This window comes from Acomys minous, assembly GCF_964271855.1.
Source record: "Acomys minous genome assembly, chromosome: 5".
Taxonomy (NCBI): Eukaryota; Metazoa; Chordata; class Mammalia; order Rodentia; family Muridae; genus Acomys; species Acomys minous.
In genome coordinates this window covers 30,018,244-30,039,392 of record NC_140494.1, presented here as the reverse complement: position 1 = coordinate 30,039,392, position 21,149 = coordinate 30,018,244, and the positions used below count along the sequence as shown (strand labels likewise).

General features: G+C 43.5%; 1 protein-coding gene across 1 annotated transcript; it reads right to left on the bottom strand.

The window, feature by feature from the left end:
• Positions 1 to 2,846: 2,846 nt before the first annotated feature.
• SLC35D2 (solute carrier family 35 member D2) lies at positions 2,847 to 20,132 on the bottom strand (the record flags this gene model as incomplete). Its single annotated transcript, XM_084781731.1, has 7 exons — positions 2,847 to 2,948; positions 3,982 to 4,117; positions 10,646 to 10,714; positions 12,913 to 12,984; positions 16,873 to 16,940; positions 19,040 to 19,112; positions 20,104 to 20,132. 7 exons carry the CDS (start codon positions 20,130 to 20,132, stop codon positions 2,847 to 2,849), a joined length of 549 nt encoding a protein of 182 aa, XP_084637857.1.
• Between the last annotated feature and the right edge of the window lie 1,017 nt (positions 20,133 to 21,149).

Here is a 21,149-nt window from a genome sequence, read left to right as displayed (position 1 = left end):
GACAGGGTTTTTCTGGGTAGCCTTGGATGTCCGGGACTCACTTTGTAGAGCGGGATGGCCTCGAACTCACAGAGGTAGCCCTGCCTCTGTCTCCCCGAATGCTAGGGATTGTTGTGGTTTTTTAAAAGAAACCAAAATTCCAAAATTGTCACTACATTTTCCTGCCTTATGTTTTAAGTCATTAATTGTGCTGGGTATAACAGGAAAATATAAACAGATATTTTCAGTGAACTAAGCCCTTTTCAAGTCAGTGGCCAAGGGTTTTTTTTTTTTTTTTTTTAAAGGAGATCTCTCCTGCTCAATTTTAATCTTTATAAGTTGTTATGGTATCCACAGCTCTTCATTTTTCGAGGAAACATACGTGAATCTGCATCCCCAGTGCAAAACTTTTGGGGGGCCCTATTCTGATGTCAACACCAAAAGTAAAGCAAAGAAGACAAATGTCGGTGGTTAGATCACACTTCTCGGGGTGAGACGTACAGCTCAGCTGGTGGAGTATGTGCCTAGCAGGAAAAGCAACAACCACCAAACCAAAACCAAAAAACCCCTATGCTTGATCTCCTGCACTGCACAGACTAGACATGGGGAATGCACCTGTAATCACATCACAGGAAGTAGAGGTAGAAGGAGCAGAAGTTCAAGGCTACATTGTGAGTTCAAGGCCTTCCTGACCTACTTGAGACTATGGTGGAGATAGGAGAGGAAGGAAGGAAAAAGGAAAGAAGGAAAGAGGGAAGAGAGGAGGAAGGAGGAAGGAGGAAGGAGGAAGGAGGAAGGAGGAAGGAAGGAACTAGAACGCAGCTTGGGACATTATTGTGATCACCAAATCAGTGGGCTGAGTAGACGTCCTTTCTTGCCCTCGGTTTGGAAGAAATCCTTCTATGTTTCCCCACGTGCTCTAATAATCCCTGCTGGTTTTAATCGATAGTTGCTGTCTCGGGGAGGTCTGCTCCTACTGTTCCTAATTACTTTACGGTTTTTACTCATGAAAGATATTGAATTTTGTCAGAACCTTCTCTATATCCACTGAGGTGATTATGTAAGTTGTCTTCACCCCACTTCTGCACTGTGTTACTTGATTTATCTGCATCTGTTGAACTATCCCAACACCCCCGGAGTGAAACTACCTTGCTCCTGGGGTTTTAACACTTTGGTCCGTTGTTTACTTTGGTTTGCTGTTGTCTTACTGAGGGATTTTGCATCGGTGTTTGTCATGTAGCAGCTTTCTCTTCGTGTGGTATCATCTCCTGGTTTTATCAGGATGGTGCAGGCTTCCTACCGTGAGTTTAGAAGCATCCCTTCCTTTCCAATGCCGTGTGATAGCGTGACTCTGGAGCTCTGGTCCAACTCAGTGCTAAACCCACCTGGTACTTGGATGTTCTTTGTTGGGAGACTATTACTTGCCCAGTTTCATTGTTCATTTATCATTTTTGCACTGCTTATAGTCTCTTGGTTCAAATTTGGTAGATAATATATCACTTATGTCTAAAAAAGTATCCACTTCTTTCTAGGCTTTAAAATTTATCAGGATATAAATTTTCAATAATTCTCCGGATTTTAGTGGTATCTAAAGTCTCCCTTTTATGTCTAATTTAAATTTGGGGGGGTCTCCTCTCTTTTCCTTAACTTGTCTAAGGGTTTGTCAATTTTATTTTTTTCAAAGAGTTGTTTCGCTGATATTCTGTATTGTTCTTTTAGCCTCTGGAACAGTTAGAGTTACGGGTGTGCACACCACACTGTAGCTCCTGCTTTTTGCTGCAAGCTTTCTATGTCTTTTGGTATAAAACGGCTGCTACAGCTCCAGTTTCCAGGCGGCTGCCCTGGACTCGCACGGCGATCTGCCTGCCTCTGCCTCCCCAAGTGCTGGGATTAAAGGCGTGTGCCACCATTGCCTGCTGGCTGACTGCTCTATTTTTAAATTGTGCTATGCTTATCAGCTTGAATCATTTAATTTCTGACTGAGACCAATTTGTTCAGACATTTAGAGATGAAGCCTGTTATTTGCTACATCTTTGGTGCTGTGACAAAACACTCTGACAACAGGAAACCTAGAGAAGAAAGGGCTTGTTCTGCCTTACGGTTCTAGAGGGGGCTCGGTTCATCATGCCAGGAGAGGGATGCACGGCAGCAGGGTGTGAGGCCAGCCTGGCAGTCAGGAAGCAGAGCGATCACATGTTGTGCACATACTGGGTGAGAATGGAGGAGCGCGGAGAGTGGGGCCCGGCTAGGAACCCTCAAAGGCTCTCTGTTCCCAGGGATGTGCCTACTCCAAGAAGGCTCCATCCATAACCCTCTCTTAGCAGCAGCACCAATCCGGAAGAAAGCGTTCAAGCGCCCGAGCCTATAGGAGACATTTTCCCCGCTCAAGCCACGAGGCCGCTTCCCTTTCTACCAGCTGTAAACTTAAGGAGTCTCCCCAGACCAATCTCAGTTGATAATTTTCTAGAAGGACTTACAAATTTCACAGGAAGCTGCTAACGTTTGTGATTACATTTCATCACGGGGGCACGGAGACAAATTAAAATCAGCCATAGAAAAGCACAGGAGACTCTAGAGAGCCACTAAACAGAAATCACGCGCTGTCCTCCCAGGGTGGAGTCAGCATGAGCTATGTGAGAGGTGGCGCATCCTTGTTGGTCTCTAGTCTGTCTGCTAGGTGGTACAGCAGGCTGCCTAGCACTCAGAACACTGTCTCAGAGAGCTTGCCCAGGACAAGGCAGTCTGCATCTTACATAGGCTTTGTACCCCCTCCTGGGAGACAGGTTCCTCTGTGGGGACCACTCTTCTAATAGTCCGATAGCAAAATGAAGGGGCCCTGGTGTCCCTGGGGCTAGTGAGATATATATCTACGTGTTCACGCAGAGGTCAGAGGTCAGAGGACTACATTCAGGAGCCAGTTTACTCCTTCCATCCTCGGGGGTTCTGGGGATCAGACGCAGTTCATCCAGCTTTGGGGGGGGGGCAAGTATCTCTACCCCAAATTAGGAAAATACCTCCCAGAAGCGGCCACAGGCCAGTCCGATAGAGGCAGTTCTCCATCTGAGGTTTCACCTCCACAGGTGTGTCAAATTAGCACCACCTCATGCACCTGACAGCCCACCTAACCTTCATTCAGAACCCTGACTGCAGATTTCATTGACTACACACCTTCCTGAAAATGCGACTTTCTATCCAGATACAAATGCTGTTCTTAGGGTGCCCTCTGCTGGCTATACGTGGAAGAGAAGGAAAAGTCTTAAAATCATTTCTGAAAGAACTCCAAGAAGAAAACTTAGAGATAAAGGAAACAACTTTGAAACAACAACAACAACAACAACAACAACAACAACAACAACAACAAAAACTACTTTTCACTTCTCTGAGTGAGTGATTTCTGGTACTAAAGGTTATTCTAACAGTAGTTTGAAAGCCTAAGTGTCATGTTCTAGAAGCCTTAAAAAGTAAACGGAAGCAGGGCTGAGATTTGCGGACAAATGGATGGAAGTAGAAAGGATCATACTGAGTGAGTTAACCCAGACCCAGAAAGACACACATGATATATATTCACTTATAACTGAACACTAGCCCAAAGAGGGATGGCCCATGAAAGTCTTCACTTGCCAGGAGATCGGGATAGATGCGGGGACATCCTATTGGGACTCTAGGTGAGAGAAGTATGGGAGAATGGGGAAATAGAAGGATCCAGAGTTATTGTGAATGTTTGGGTTATTTTTCTTTCCAGTTGTTACTTGGTTTTCCCAAATTATGCCCTCACCTGCCTTTAATTTTAAAGTAGCACTCTCTTTCTTTTTTGAGTTAGCAACCTCACTCATACACTGGATCAACAGAGGGATCACAAGAAGCCTCCCGAGAGCCACAAGCCTCTACACCAGATGCATCTCTGCCCACAGCAAAAGCAGCTTCCAGCACATGGCTACCATCTGGTTCCCACCCAGGTGTAAAGTGTTAGATGCTTGTTTAGTGCAAGGCTCCATCACTTACCTTGATAGCTCCAACCGCTGCTGTGGTCAGAGCTGAGTTGGAATAGCTGCAAATAACTGTGGAGTCCATCAGCAGAAACCAGAGGGCAGGGGACAGGCAGCGCGACCACCAGCCTGGTCTGGGGCTTGTGAAGGTTCTAGAACCTGGATCTAGACATTTATCATTGGGTTTTGGTTTTCTTTTCTTTTGGTTTCGGTTTTTTGAGAAAGGGTTTCTCTGTGTAGCCTTGGCTGTCTACAAACCAGGCTGGCTTTGAACTCACAGAGATACTCCTGCCTCTGCCTCCTGAGCACTGGGATTAAAGGCGTGTGGACCGTACCCAGCCTTCATTGGGCTTTTTACAAGAAAAAGTTCAGCTGTGCTTGAGCCAAACCTCCTGATTACGTGTCCTGCATTTCTCATGTGCGTCCATAAAATGAGAGGGGTGGAGGAAAGGGTTTTTAATCAAGATATATTAATTCCACACATTTCATTATGACATCATCATACAAGTATATAGTGTAATTTGAGCACATCCATTACTACTATCCCCTTCTCAGCCACTCCCCTCTCTTTTGTTTTGTTGGGGGGGGGTCTTTTGTCTTTGTTTTTGGTGACCCGCTGCATTGTTTGTTTTCTGTCTGAGATCCATTTGTTTAAGATTCATTTGAGGGTGGATCTCTCTGTGTAGCCCTGGCTGGTCTGGAACTCACTAGGTGGACAAAACTGGCCTTGAATTCAGAGATACACTTGTCTCTGCTTCCCAAGTCCTTGGATTAAAGACATGCATTCACCACTCTGCCTGGCCAGTGTCCCTGTTTTTATAGGATGTCATTTGCTCTGTAAATGAAGCACTAGTATTTAGACGCTGAACTTGGGCACTTAAGAAAAGTCTGTTCGTAGGACCTGGCATGGTCCCGTATGCCCGTCATCATCTCAGTGGAGGGGGCGGTTATAGTCCTGGAAACCAGAGGCTCAGGAGGTAAAGAATAGCCTTGGTCACATCAAGGCCAGCCTAGGTTACATGAGGCCAACCCCTCCCCCCCCAGAATATAATCTATGTGTATTTTCAATCATTATACTGTTAATGAACTCAATGCTAGTTTAAAGGTCTGTAAATAATGTTATCCAGGGATAAAATGAATGGGTGTTTAAAACTCAGCCCCATGTTCCTGTCACTAAGTGCAGCTCTGCCTGACCTTGGTGATTCGAGGAGCTAACCCACACCACCTAACCGGGAGGAGCTTAGCGTGCCCAGCATATGCTGTGCATCCCAGGAAACCACAAGCCAGGCTGAATCCCGTGGCTTCTGAAGGTGAGTTCAGTCTTCCACAAGGGAAAGCATGGATATTCTTTCTTTTTATTTCTGCTGAAAAAACCCGAACCCCACAGTTCTAGTCAAACCACGCTGGAAAACACCATGGCCTGTCTGAAGATTCAGTAGATGGGGACCTGAGATCGCAGTCGGCATCTGCCAGGAGTATGAGAAGCCAGGACATTTACTCTCAGCTGTGTTGAGCTAGAGGAGGAAATCCCTCTAAGAAACTGGGGTTGCTGGGAAGAAGCCCCAGTCCTACCTATGACAGGGTTTGGGGACAGAGGCTGCACTTCTCAATATGCCCACTAGATGTCACCAAAGAGGGAGAATATATTAATTATTTAGGCAAGGATGAGGACTAGCGTTTCGAGCCTGAGGTGGGATGGTGCACACATGTAATCCTAGAATTGGAGGACAGAAAGAGGAGAGAGGGTCTTTGGTTTGCTGCACCACCCCCCAATCTAGACAAATCAGGCATCTCTTGGTTCAATGGGAGACCCTGTGTCAGAAAGCAAGGTAGAGAGCCATGTGTCAACCTATGGACGTCACACACATGGAGACACATGCACATGCACTACACACATGGACACATACACAATAAATTATGTTTAAAGAAATGTTTTATGTGCATATAATTACCTATAGAGGACGCAGGATCAGACCAAGACATTGACCTAAAAGAGCCTCCATTAATTCCATACGTGGTGTCTTAGTGTCACTATTGCTGTGATGAAACACCACACCCAAAGAAACATGGGGAGGAAATGGTTTATTCAGCTTATACTTCCACCGCACTCACTTGCTCATCGTTGAAGGAAGTCAGGACAAGAACTCAAGCAGGGCAGGAACCTGGAGACAGGAGCTGATGCAGAGGCCACGGAGGGGTGCTGCTTACAGGCTTGTTCCACATGGCTTGCTCAGCCTGATAGAAACTTATAGAACCTCGGACAACCAACCCAGGGATGGCCCCGCCCACAGTGAGCTGGGCCCTCGCCATCAATCACTGATTAAGAAAATGCCCCACAACCAGGTCTCACGGAGGCATTTTCTCAATTGAGGCTCCCTCCATTCAGGTGACTCTAGTTTGTGTCAAGTGGACATAAAACTAACCAACATACATGGAAAATGACACTGCTTGGTTTCTGTTTGTATTTATATTTATTTGCTTATTTTTGATATAATTGGTATAGTACGCAAGGATTTGAGTTCAATCTCTCCAACTCATGAAGAGGGAGGTGGGGGAAAGCTAGGCATGGTACTGTACTTACAAGCCCAGCACTGGGAGACAGGTGCATCCCTAGGGTTGGGTGGCCAACTTCCAGAGAGAAGCTGCCTGTGTCTACAAACAAGGTAGCCGACTTTAGAGAATTAAGCTACACACACACACACACACACACACACACACACACACACACACACACAGAGAGAGAGAGAGAGAGAGAGAGAGAGAGACAGAGACAGAGACAGAGACAGAGACAGAGAGAGACAGAGACACAGAGACAGAGACAGAGAGACAGAGACAGAGAGACAGAGACAGACAGACAGACAGACAGACAGATAGAGAGGGGCAGAGAGAGACACGGGTTAGGGGTGGGGGTAGGGGTATGGCAAAACTCCGGGCACTCTGAGTAGGGAAGTCTGATACCTTTGTGTTTCTATTAAGGAGAGTATTGCTTCCTCGGGGAAGATTAAAGGTCCTTGACAGGTCAGAAGTAGACTAGGATAATCTGCTTGGGCAACAGGAAAGAGCTGGACCTGTCATCTCTTAGCCTAGCACTTTTTTTCAAATTGAGGCTGCCAGCCTGAAGCTTAGCCTGCATTTTACCCGCATGCACTGAGCATAGAGCTCCACTCGTCCCTCGACCTTCCTGAGGCACTCAGCCCCACAGCCTGTTTGCAAAGCCTTACCCACACAGCTAAGTTTCCAGAAGGCTAGTCTGTCCTCACCTGCATCTTCAACATTCTATTGGCTTTGTAATAAGCTTATTTAAAATGTAGTAAAGTACAGTGAGACAGCTCAGCAGATAAAGGCTCTTGCCGCCAAGCCTGACAACCTGTGCCCAATTCCCGGAATTGATGTGGTCGAAGAGAGCAAAGTCCTCATGTACACTACGGCTGCATGCACACACTCTAAACAAATACATGTTAAACTGTAAAGGGAAATTTCAATGCAGTATTTTAAAATTTTAATTCCAATAAATTCAACAAAAGTCTGGTGGCTGAGAAAAAGACGCTTGGGACACAAACTTAGAAGTGATAACATTAACTAAGGGCTCCGGATGTCTCTCTTGGGCCCGCCCGTGGGCTGCACCTGACACCAGCCCTGAGATGCCTGCACAGTGAACAACACAAGCTGAGGTCCTGAACAATGACTCCCGAGGCTGTAGGGAGGATAACCCGCTGGCTGTGATATCACCCTACAGCCTCGGGAGTCATTGTTCAGGACCTCAGCTTTTCACTAACAGTCCTAAAGGAGGCTGAACATTGAATAGTTCATTATGCCAAGGCTGGAGCTTCTAAAAACATAGTTTTGTAATTAAAACTTAACAACTTAAAGCAAAGTACATGGAAGAGAAGAAAAACTACTGACAAGTCTGCCTGAAGAGAGAGCAGACAGCAGAGCTCAATGGGTTTTGAGAGACAGTACTAGCTTGGCATGGTGGCGTGAGCCTGTGATTCCAGCATTCTGGAGGCGGAGTCAGGCCAACAGGAACTCAAGCCTGGAACACATGAGATCCTTTCTCCAGAAAGCCAAAAGAAAACCAAACCTAGAAAGAGATATTAGCAACCCCAAGAGCATTGTTTTTGTTGTTGTTGTTGTTGTTCTTTTTTGTTTCCTCCTTCTCCTTCTGACTCAGTCTGGCCATCACCTTTAAAATCTCCTGCCTCAGCCTCTCAGGTGAGGGAGCTCCAGGCATGCTCCGCAGTGCTGAGTTCAGCATTTCCGGCTGACCCCTCTCTGTGTGTTTAGTATTTCCACGTCCACTTTGCAATGAAGTCCCCAGCGTGCATACCCCAGTCTCACGCACCTGATGCTCTAGCTCCTGTTCCCATTCCAAAGACAAAGCAGCTCGAGGCTCAGAGAGGCTAAGCAGCTTGTGCACAGCCCCAGAGCTAGTAACCTGCACACGGGGGTGGGGGGGGGTGGGGGGGTGGGCGGTGGGGGATGGGGGAAGGAGCGCGCGCGGGCACATACACACACACGCACATTATAAGAACTCCATCACCCAGAAAACTATTAAATCCAACAAAGCTAAAGAAACAGTTAACGGAGGCCCATGTGTGCTTGAACCTGCAAAAAGCAGAGCTGGTGTGTGTGTGTGTGTGTGTGTGTGTGTGTGTGTGTGTGTAAGGGTGCACTGTCCAGAGAAAGCCAAAAGAAACACAGGAAACACGACTCTGGCAGAACAGACAGACAGAAGGCATATTTAGATCTGGTTTGTCAAGAGATTCTAACGACCAACTCTTGTGCTTATGTACAGCTTCTTACCCCAAAAGACAGGAAAGAAGAAACTGTGATAAGCAAGACATTCTTCCAGTGGTTGAATTCAGTGGCCTGTGATGAAAATGAGATTAGTGACAGCTTAGTTTTAATCCAATTGGCACGGTCTTGTCACCTTTTGTGCTGTTGATGTATTAACAGTCATTACCCACTTCTCCTATCAAAGAGACATGAATTAAATATCAATAACTATTTAAACAAGGGATTGTCATACTATTCTCCAAACTTCTGTATATGTTTGAAAGTTTTCATCATAAAAAGATTTTATTGTTGCTTATAAAGTAGTCCTCTGATTCATTATGGCGTAAGTGCAACTTTACACACACACACACACACACACACACACACACACACACACACGTAATAAATTAAAAACCAAAAGCTAGAAGTATTTATTTAAACAATAAATAAAAATGAATTACTCCTGCCACCACAAATATTTAGTAACATATTCCTTAAAACATGTAGATTCTTCATCAGCCTATACTTTAATAAATGTTAGTTTTCTATTATTTCTTTAAGAATGAATCTATGCTGGTGACATTTGAAGAAACAGCATCTACAAAGCATGATGGATTATGAATCTTTTGCACTTTGTGTGTGTGTCAGGGGGTTAAATCAGAAAAAAATCCATTTAAAAAATCCCTCTTCCTCAGTTGCAACACAACACATGTATTTTCCCCTACTGTAGGGATGGTCAAATGAGTGTCTTCCAAGAGCCTGGTTTGTTAACAGAAGGCCTTATTCCCCAGTGGCAGAATCAAAGCACAGTTAATAACCCACTGACTCTGTAAGTCCCAAGGCCAGGGCTCGTGTCCCACTAGAGTTTGGCCTTTCCATTTCTCCCATTCACTCACTCATTCTCCCTTCAATAAATGAGAATAAATATTTCACCACCTGCCATCCATCAGCTCTCAATATATTTAACTCAAACTTTACACAGATGTACGCAGACTCCCTTATATTTATCACATTCACTTCATAATCTATAACGGATTCAGCCACAGCCCCAAGTGACCAGCTGAAACATCTTCGTATAACTCAGTAAACACTTCAATGTTTATGGGGTAAAAACAGGTCATTTTTTTTTCCTGTTAGGGCCTCTCTCATTATCATTACCAATTAAAGTGCATCTTGCATCCCTAGTCATTTCTTGTCCTACAATACTCTAAAAGTATACTCATATTTTTTAAAGTTTTCTATTACATTTATTTGTGCGCATGGCGAAGTGTGTGGCTGACACACACATGGCAGAGCACAATCTCCATCTTTAATGTACGTCCTGGGAATGGAACTCAGGTCACCATGCTTGGTGGCAAGTGCCTTCCTTCACTGTCAAGCCATCTCTCCAGCCCCAAAGAGTTGTATTTTACACATTATAGCTTCTGCATTCTATCGTTTTAGAGAAAAAACTTCTCTTAGTCCCCCATTGCCTTTGTGGCACTGAGGATCTAGCCCACAGTCCTGTACACGCTAGTCAGTGTTCTACCACTGAGCCACAGCCCTGGAAATTGTCTTTAGATATTTAAATATATTTTCAGTGTCTGGCAATCACTCAATTCAAGGAGTGACACACAAAAAGTCTCATAATATTTAAATTACGTTGGACCACTTTGCCAACTGTCCTTTCTGCCCATGGCCACAGTCATATATGTCTGTACGTGGTCTCAGAAGCACTCTGGTGAATGTGGGACCATTTTTTGATGCTCACAGGAACACACGGGAATGCCACTAATTCAACAGAGTGGTCTCCTGGCTGCTCCACCCAGCTGCAGCCAGAAGGAAATGGAAGATTCCTAGGACAGAGCTGTCTTTTGTCAAAAACACAAAGATGCCATTGAGCAGCGGGTCAGGGCAAGTCTCACCTGGGTGCTGTGAAAACGCTAAGAACGCTGGCTAAGATGCTGAGGATGATGTACAATGAATATTGTTTCCTGTAGCCAGAAAAAAGAAATGGAAGGGGTGGAGAGAAAAAAAAACCCATGAATTATGGGTTTTATTTTTTTTTAACCCCGAAAACAGACATCAGGGGCTTCATAGCTAAAAGCTGACAGTTAACATGCTCATGTTGAAAAAGCTCTGAAAGTATAAATCAGGCCAAATTTACTTATTTCTTAAGATGTTTCCTTAATCTAATTATAATTCTGTTCTCCTTGAAAAGATGCTGGGAGGAAGTACAGAAGAGGGTCTGCTGCACAAGTGAGGGCTTGAAACATTGTACTTTATGCCTGTAATCCCAGCATCCTGGAGAGGCAGAGGCAGGTGGATCACTGTGAGTTTGAGGCTACCCTGGTCTACAAAGTGACTGCAGGACAGGCAAAGCTACAAAGAGAAACCCTGACTTGAAGAAAAACAAAACAACCAACCAACCAATTAAGCAAACAAACCAAACCAAAACAAAAAACCTCGAGCCATTATACCTTTAACTAAATTTCACCACCAGAGAATCTTTACTGCAAAATCAACATTTGTATTTTCAGAGGTCAGTCTGAGTATCCTCATAAGAAAAATCTATATCAACATTTGTAAAATGTTAATGTAAGCCAGGAGTGGTGGTGGCACACACCTTTAATCCCAGGACTCAGGAGGCAGAGGCAGGTGGATTGCTGTGAGTTCCAGGCCAGGCTGGTCTACAACTGGATTCCAGGACAGCCAAGGCTACACAGAGAAACCTTGTCTCAAAAAAACCACCAAAAATTAAAAAAAAATGTATTCTGGCATCATGTCATGGCGTATCAGAACTGTGTCCCCTGCTCTTCTGCCTGCCTCCCCTGTCTGCGGGTAGTTCTTTGTCACTGTTAATTCTATCCAGCTCAGCATACAGATTCGTATCTGTTAAGGGTGGTTGTTACCTCTTATATAATTTTCCAATACAATGTTATTTGTCTGCTGTAAAATAAACATTTAAATAGTCCCCATTATGATATTAGAGAAGCATGAAAACAGTTGACTTTAAAAAAATTATTTATTATGTATAAAATGTTCTGGTATTTATTTATTTATTTTATTAATTTATTCAGATTACAACTCAATTGTTATCCCATCACTTGCATCCTCCTGTTCCTCCCTCCCTCCTGCTTTCACCCTATTATTCCCCTCCTCTAGGTCTATGACCGAGGGGGACCTCCTTCCCTTCTATACGGTCATAGGCGCTCAAGTCTCACCTTGGTAGCCTGCTTATTCTTTCTTTGAGTGCCCTCAGGCCTGACCAGTTGCAGAAACGAGGATTATAACGGACATGAATGCTTTGGCCTTATGTGGTTAAAATGTGTGCACAGATGTTTGTGTTTTCTTTCCTTGATTTCTTTATCATGACATGTAACACCAATTAAGAGAATATCAGTGATTATCTGTTATTATCAATGATTAACTTGAGGTACTAAAAGAATGTTCCTCAATGGACATTGCCTCCATTCTAAATTTATAATGCACTGTGGATTATACATAATCCACATTATATATAATTTTAAGTATAAAAATGGTGTTCTGCCTGCATGTATGCCTGCACACCAGAAGAGGGTACCAGACCTCATTATAGATGGTTGTGAGCCATCGTGTGGTTGCTGGGAATTGAACTCAGGACCTTTGGAAGAGCAGCCAGTGTTCTGAACCCCTGAGCCACCTCCCCAGCCGCAGTTGACTTAAAAAAAATGAACACATAATTTTTCGTTAAGTTGCAGCAAGTAGCAATTCAAATCAATTCCTCAGAAAGAAGACCCCATGGTGAGGTAAAAATAACACAGTAGGACTGGGAAGAGGCCTCAGGAGGTAAAGTCTTGTTAAGTAAGCAGGAGCCTGAGGTTCTGACCTCAGATCCCTAAGACTCATGGGAAAACTAGCCCACGGCCCAAACCCAGGAGGCAGAGTCAGGCAGATTCTGGGCCTTGCTGGCTTGTCACTCTAGCCAACCCGTGAGCTCCAGGTTCAGTAAGAGAGCTTGTCTCATACAACAGTGCAGGGCAATAGAGAAAAGCACAGGATATCAACCCATGTCTTCCCCATGCACATACATAGTCTCATATGCCCACATGTAACATATAAGAATCCAACTCCAACCCACCCAAGCAAACACATTACATATGAAACATATTGAAAGAACGGGAAAAAAAAAAAAAAGGAGAACCAAACTCACCCAAGTATGATGGCTTCCAGGAGTGAAGTGAGTGGAGTTGTAAATGTCCTGAGCATGGTAAACATTGAACAGCTGTCAGGAAAGATTCAACCCTAACCCTGAGACACACAGGGTCAGTTGTTACTTTTGTTCTAAACATGGTAAACATGTTTGTTTGTTTGTTTTTCTGAGATAGGCTTTCTCTGTGTAAAGTTAGTTGTCCTGGAACTTGTTCTGTACACCAGGCTAGCCTCAAACTCACAGAGATCTGCCTACCCCTGCCTTCCGAGTGCTGTGATTAAAGGCATGCACCACCACCTGGCAATGGTAAACATTTTTAATTAAGGTGATTTTTTTTTCAAATTAAATATGAGTTAACATTCATTGTAATATTTTCCATCAACAAATCATATTAAGTCACAAAATACAGATTGAATGATTTTTGTGCCTCTTTCAGAAACTGACTGTGGTAGTTTGGTTAGGAATGCCCCTCCCCCAAACTCATTCATATATTTGAATGCCTGGCCCAGAAGGAGTGGCACTATTAGGAGCTGCAGCCTTGTTGGAGTAGCTGTGGCCTTGCTGGAGGTAGTGTCACTGTGGGGGGTGGCTTTGCGATCTCATATGTTCAAGCTCTGCCCAGTGTAGCTCAGAGTCACTTCTGCTACCTGTGGATCAAGACGCAGAACACTCAGCTCTGTAGGCAGAATGTTATTGTGCACTGTGTAAACACTCAAGTGCTGATTTCTGTGCCTCCGCCCCTGCCCCCATATCTGGTTGCAATCCTTGTTCTAAGAATCTCCTGTCTAAAGCAGGCTAGTGGTGGCGCACGCCTTTAATTGCAGCACTTGGAAAGCAGAGGCAGGCAGCTCTCTGTGAGTTCCAGGCCAGCCTGGTCTACAAAGTGAGTCCAGGACAGCCAAGGCTACACAGAGAAAACCTGTTTCGAAACAAAACAACAACAAAGAATCTCCTGTCTAAAAGTTGCTCCCCAACTGTCCCCTGATATGTCCATAAAGCAGCTTCACAGCCAATCACTGAGCAGGGGAGAGAATAGGGCCGGACTTCCTGCCAGCCAGGGGAGGAGACAGAGGAAGAAGTAGGGGATCGGCCACATGCAGGGGTCCAGGAGACACGAGCTACAGCTGGAGCAGAGAAAGCCATCAATGCAGCTATCTCAGGAATTTCGGCAAAGAGGAGGCCAGACTAGCTTAGAGGGTTAATATAGGCTTTCATTGTTCAGTTGTTATGCTGTAAAGCTTGTTAAACATATATAACAGTCCAGTCTCAATTATTTGGATGCTAAACATGTTAAGAGAGAAACTGAAACACAAGTTCATAAAACAACCACAAACATAACTCCTTCGCCAGCCCCATGTCTACCCAGACGCTGGCACGTTTCCCACCATGATGATAATGGACTAAACCTCTGAACTGTAAGCCAGCCCCAATTAAATATTTTCCTTTCTAAGAGTTGCCATGGTCATGATGCCTCTTCATAGCAGTAGAAACCCTAACTGAGCCACTGATTTAACACAAAGCCCGTCAAAGCTCTCCTGGCTTTTTCTTTCTCTGCAGAAACTGGCAAATTTATTTCAAAATCAATGGAGAAATTCAAATGACCAAGAGCGACAAAACCATGTTGGAGAATAATAAAGTGAAGGGGCTGGAGAGAGGGCTTGGTGATTAAGAGCACTTGCTGTTCTTGCAGAGGACCCAGTTCCAGTTCCCAGCACATCCATGGAAGCTCGCAACCACCTGTAACTCCAGTTCCAGGGGATCTGACACCCTCCTATGACCTTTATGGGCACTTGCACTCACACGCACATGTACACTCACACTCACTTGCACACTCCCAGCCATGTTTTGTTATATGCCTATAATCTCAGCACTGGGAGACCAGCAGGTGCCAGAAGCTCATTAGCCAATCAACCTCACCAACAAGTTTCCAATTCAGTGAGGAGAGAGAGAGAGAGAGAGAGAGAGAGAGAGAGAGAGAGAGAGAGAGAGAGAGAGAGAGAGAGAGAGGAGACTGAGAAGTTGAGATTACCAGTAACTAAGATAAGGAGATTATTGTTTAATGGATTCAGAGTTTCTATTTGGGATGATGAAAAAGTTTCTGAAATAAATAATGGTGATGGCTACACTGTACGTCTACTCTTTTAGAGATGAGGCTCTCTTCAAGACTAACTTCAGACTCATTATATAGCAAAGGCTGGCCTTGAATGCTCAGCAATCCTGCCTCAGACTCCCAAAGGCTATGAGTGTACGTGGGTGTGAATATTCTTTATGCACCTGAATTGTACACTTAAAGCAGGTACAGTGATAAACTTTATATTATATATACTTTACTTAAAAATTTAAGCCCCCCTTTTTTTGGTGCTTCAAAGTACAATGTTGGGGGGGGGGAAGAAGAAGATGGCTCAATAGGTGGAGTGTCTGTCACAAAATCATGAGGTATTGAGCCTGGTTCTCTAACACCCAAATAAAGGGGCAGGTCCAGGCATCTGTAAAGGCAACATTGAGGACCAGGACAGGCAGATCCCTGGGACTTGCTGGCCAGCTTATCTAGCCTATCTCCAAAATAAGATGGAGTGTGGTAAAGGAAAGCACCTCTCTCCTGTGTAGTTTCTTTTCCTATTGCTGGGAAAAGACCTTTACAAAAGCAGTTTAAGGCAGAAGGCTTTCACTTTGGCTCACTGTCTGAGAGAACAGTCCATAATGGCAGGAGGGATGTCAACGTGGCAAGCGCTTGAAGCAACTGATGACATCACTACATAATCAGGAGACAGAGCAATGAAGGCAGCTGCTCAGCTCAGCTCAGCTTCTCCATTCACAGTCCAGGGTTCCAGCCCAGGGAGTGGTCTCACCTAGTTAACATGAGTTTTCCTAGACTCACTAACCTAATCAAAGTAATGCCCCAGACATCCACAGATGCATTGGCACACCAACAGTAACCTACACACACATAGACACACACACACACACACACACACACACACACACACACACACACACACAGTCATCTGTCAGCTTTTGCACAAGTCTTGTTTTCCTTTCCTGTCTTTTCCTTTCCTTTTCTTTTCTTTTCTTTTTTTTCTTTTCGAGACAGGCTTTCTCTGTGTAGCCTTGGCTGACCTGGATTCACTTTGTAGACCAGGCTGGCCTCGAACTCACAGCGATCTGCCTGCCTCTGCCTCCCAAGTGCTGGGATTAAAGGCGTGTGCCACCATGCCTGGCTTTGTTTTCCTTTTTAAAATTACTTATTTCTATTTTATGTGCATGGTGTTTTGCCTGCATGAATTTTATGAACATGGGCGTATAGCCTGCATGCATGTCTGTGTGAGGGTGTTTTATCACTTGGAGCAGCCATGTGGGTGTTAGGAATGGAACTCAGGACCTCTAGAACAGCCAGTGCTCTCAACACCAAGCCATCTCTCCAGACCCTCATTTTCTTATTTGTACATTTCAGACCACACTTCCTGATTAGTAGTTTGGTAGGATAGAGTGGTCTTTCTATATTTTTATTTTTCAAAGTAGCTTTTAATAAAATTAATCAAAGGACAGTGAAATAAACACAGATGAAATAAAACATAGGTGAAATAAAAAGACTGTACTTGTAACTATTGTTTGTTATTCACTTTTTCCTTACATCCAGTCTGACAGAGTATTCCTGTCCTCTATAAAGCCATGATAAAACCAAAGTTACTGTGATCATATTAGTACTGACCTAGGTAATCACATCCCTGTCTGTCACATACAAACTTCATATTCTATGTGGAGACATGACTGTCCAGAAATCTAATAAGCATGGGTCTCAACAACAACAAAAAACCCCTCTCCTGTTCAAGCTGTTCCTGGCCATGGTGTTTATCACAGAAACAGAAAGCAAACCAAGACAACATGCAAGCAAAAGCTTGGAAAATCCATCCCCCACTGGAGGCAATGGAGACTCCTCCCCATTGTCACCTGGAACTGTACCTTAATTTTCTTGTGCTTGATAAGCCACTTATATGGTTTCCAACGTAGAGAAGAGGTAGAGGAAACAGCTTCAGTAAAAGAAAAAAGAGGCAGTTAGAACTTCACTTGAATACCCGGCATACGCATGGGAGGGTATGGTGTGTGAGGTGTTCTGAAATAGCAGCAGATGTATGAGTGACCAGCCCTGACCAGCACTAACCAACTCCTAACTGATACCGTTCTCCTTGTGTCACTGAGGGAAGGAAAGCCTTAAGCCAGACCGGCTTGGCCAAGCCTTTCCAAGACCCTTTGATCACCATGAGAGACAATAAAAAGAGTACTGTTTTGAGTCTCTACATTATACAGCAAAAAGTAAATGGAACACCCACAAAAGTCCATGGAACCCTGCTTCATAATGAAATACTTAAGCTCTTACTTTGAGACCAAAGATGCCATTTCTATCAACATGTAGTATGCAACAAAATACGCAAAAACATGAAAGGTAGGATGATGGGTGGCAATTTTGGTTGAATAACCCGAACCTACTTTAAAAAAAAAAGCTAATAAAGTATCATGACTGCTCCTGATTATGATGATGATGATTTCGAGACAGGGTTTCTCTGTGTAGCCTTGGCTGTCCTGGACTCCCTTTGTAGACCAGGCTGGCCTTGAACTCACAGCAATCTGCCTGCCTCTGCCTCCCAAGAGTTGGGATTAAAGAAGTGCGCCACCACCGCCCAGCTGCTCCTGATTTTAAATGCGCACTGTGAACTGAAGTTCCCAAGGAGGTGGGGAGAAGGGGAGAGGGATGAAAGTAGTAGAGACAGAAGCAGCTGCACCTGTGTTGAAGATTCCAGAAGGCCAAATAGGGAAGCCTTAAGATTACGGAGATTTAGGACATTGCAGACAAGAGATGAGTATCATCTTGGGCTGTATAAGCCTCTTTGAAGCCATACACCTCTCAGCCCTGTATCTGACCTAGCATCTTATGATTAGATATAAATATATATGAAGAAGCTATTCAACGGCCTCACCCTTAAGCAATATCAATTAACCCTCTTAATCTATCTAAGATCTAAGTAGCTTACTATCATAAGCTACTTCCTATGACCTGTCAAAGAATTACTCTAAGAATTTAACATCTGCCATATGCTTGGTCCCCTGAACTATTTCATAAAAACTGATTCCACTTCATAGACTCAGGAGAAAGATATCTTTCAATGCTTCATCCATGTAAATTTCTACATATACCCAACATACCAAATTGTATTCTTTACTCATATCTTTTATCAGTTTAAACTAAAAATGAGATCTGAAAGCATAAATCAGTGAATTGATTTTCATAAGTCAGTTTTAGGAAATCAGATTTCATAAAAATGAGATCTGAAAGCATAAATCAGTGCAAATCTGGCCTGTGTCTTGTTGATATAAATAAAGTTTTATTGTAACGTAACTGCACTGATTCATTTACATATCACACAGGGCTGCTTTCATGGTACAGTAAAATAAAGAGCCTGGCCCTTAGCCAAAGAGTTTGCAAACCCTGGCTCTGAAAATTGAGAGTTTTTGGGTTGTTAAGTATGCACATTCACTTTTCTCTCTGCTTACCTTAATGCTGGTGTGCTGAATAGGGATTCACACAGGTGCAAGGGAGCCACAGTCAAGTCTCACACTCACTCACTGATCTCTCAGGCCTAGCCACATTTTTATCTTCTCTGTGTTATATGAACAGATATTTTATTGTATATGAGTACTCTATTTGCATGTACACCTATATGTCAGAAAAGGGCATTATATTACATTATAGATGGTTGTGAGCCACCATGTGGTTGCTGGGAATTGAACTCAGGACCTCTGGAAGAGCAGACAGTGATCTTAACTGCTGAGCCATCTCTCCAGCCCCATGAATAGATATTTTTTATAAAATATTTATTAAGAACTTTCTCTTCTAGCACGGAGGAGGCTGAACTAGAGGGATTTTGAGTTCAAAGCTAACCCAGGATACATAATGAGAGCCAATTTCAAAGAAGAAAAGAAAAAACTTTCTACTGAGTTAGGCAAGAAAGTGTAATCCCCAGTGTACGAAACTGGTCCCTGCTTTCAGGTCAGTTATTTAATTCTATTGGGCTTTTTCTTTTTTTTGCTTCTGTTTGTTGTTTGTTTTGTTTTTTAGTCTTTCAACACATGTCTTTCCAGCGATTTTCTTGTCAGAATCAGGGAAGTGGATTAATATCTGGTTGCGATCATTGTGCAGAGATTCTCTTGTCCCGATGTTACGTAAACACTGTTATCCAATTATCTCTGATATGCCAAGAAAGCTGTGTACAGCTGATCATGGAGCAGGGCAGACAATAGGCTGGACTTCCTGCCAGGCATGGGAGGGGTAGTTAGAAGAAGAAGTGGGCGATTCATCCAGGGGAATTCAGTGAGAAGGTCCAAGACACATTAGGAGAGAGGAACAGGAGCAGGGAAAATACAAAGTGCAAGCATTTCAGTATCTCTGGGATATTAGCTGGGAATAAAGCAAATTAGCTTAGAGGGTTAAGAGGAGAGTAATAACTGCTCAGTTCTTGTGTTGTAAGGTTATTATCAGACAAATATAAGAGTCCCAGGTTAAGAGAGAAATTGAGAAACAAATACAACTTTATAAAATTAATATTACCAGGCCACCAACCCTCTGATGTGATTCTCCCTGCCCCATTGATATGCATCCTTCTCACTCTGCCCCTGTTCTCTTCCACGTAACTCCACCTGAGCGGCTACCTGGACCTATTATTGTGGGTAGCCTCATCATATGCTCGCTGCCACCATAGACAAAAACTATATGAGTTAATGGATACAGAATGAAGAAAATAATATTGTGTGAGGGGTACAAGATGTCTTTCCATTGTGCACAAATTTGAATGACCCTCAAAACTTTGTGCTGATCTATGAAAATGATCCCAAGGTCATCAGGCAGAGGGGCCTCAATCCATTGAACATGTGAAATCAGAATCCACGGTGTCTGCGTAGCTGGTTACTATTTCCAGATTTTGAATGTGCCAGTCTACACAATTTTCAACTTGCTGCTGTGTGAGGTTCAACCTCCTTATGCAGGAACTTATAGAAACTGTCTATGTTCATTTGAAAGCAGGGGCCTGTACTTATTCAAGATTCTACTTACCATGGTCTCGTGTTTCAACAAGCTCCAATTCTGAAAACACCGAAATGCTCTCCTTCAGTGACTTCTCATGAGTTGAATGACTTTCTCACCTTGTGAAAATCAGGGAAAACTTATGCATGGTATGGATTTGTTCACTGTAAAACACCACTTTAAAGTTCAAACTTTCAGTCTTCCTGAATTTAGTATTAATATTTTAAAATATATTTTTAAATTAATTTATTCTTGTTACATCTCAATGGTTATCCCATCCCTTGTATCCTCCCATTCTTCCCTCCCTCCCGTTTCCCCCTTATTCCCCTCCCCTATGACTGTTCCTGAGGAGGGATTTCCTCCCCCTGTATATGCTCATAGGGTATCAAGTCTCCTCTTGGTGGCTTGCTATCCTTCCTCTGAGTGCCACCAGGTCTTCCCCTCCAGGGGACATGGTCAAATATGAGGCACCAGAGTATGTGTGAAAGTCATACCCCTAATATTTTAGTATAATGCTTTTGAGTTGGAGTAAATAATTTTTTTCAGTACTTCAAAATAATTTCCACCACATCCTTGGGATTACTAGACTGTACATGAGTATGTAATTTATGCATTGCTTATCAGTTATCTTTTTAAAGTTTAATAGTTTCATGATATTTGTATGGATAGACTCATCCAAGAAATTAAGATAAAGATAATTCCTTAGTAAAAGCAGTTACTAAGTTTTGTTTCAAGATAGGAATTCTGGGAAGGGGGCTGGAGAGATGGCTCAGTGGTTGAGAGCACTGGTTTCTCCTCCAGAGGTACTGAGTTCAATTCCCAGCAACCACATGGTGGCTCACAACCATCTGTAATGTGATCTCGTGCCCTCTTCTGGCCTGCAGGGGTACGAGCAGGCAGAGCACTGCATACATAATAATAAAAAATAAATAATTCTAAAAAAAAAAAGAATTCTTGGAAGTGCACAATATTAGCATTGTGTAAATGGCTTAGCAAAAAAACAAAACAAAACAAAACAAAAACAAAAACAAAAACAAAAACCACAAAAAACAACCTGAAATCCAATTAATTTCTTGGGGTATATAGAGTGGAGTGTTAGGTAAAACAGGACATGAGGGCACCACAATAATATGCAGTGTTTGCTGATGGGTAGCAGTGCTCTGAG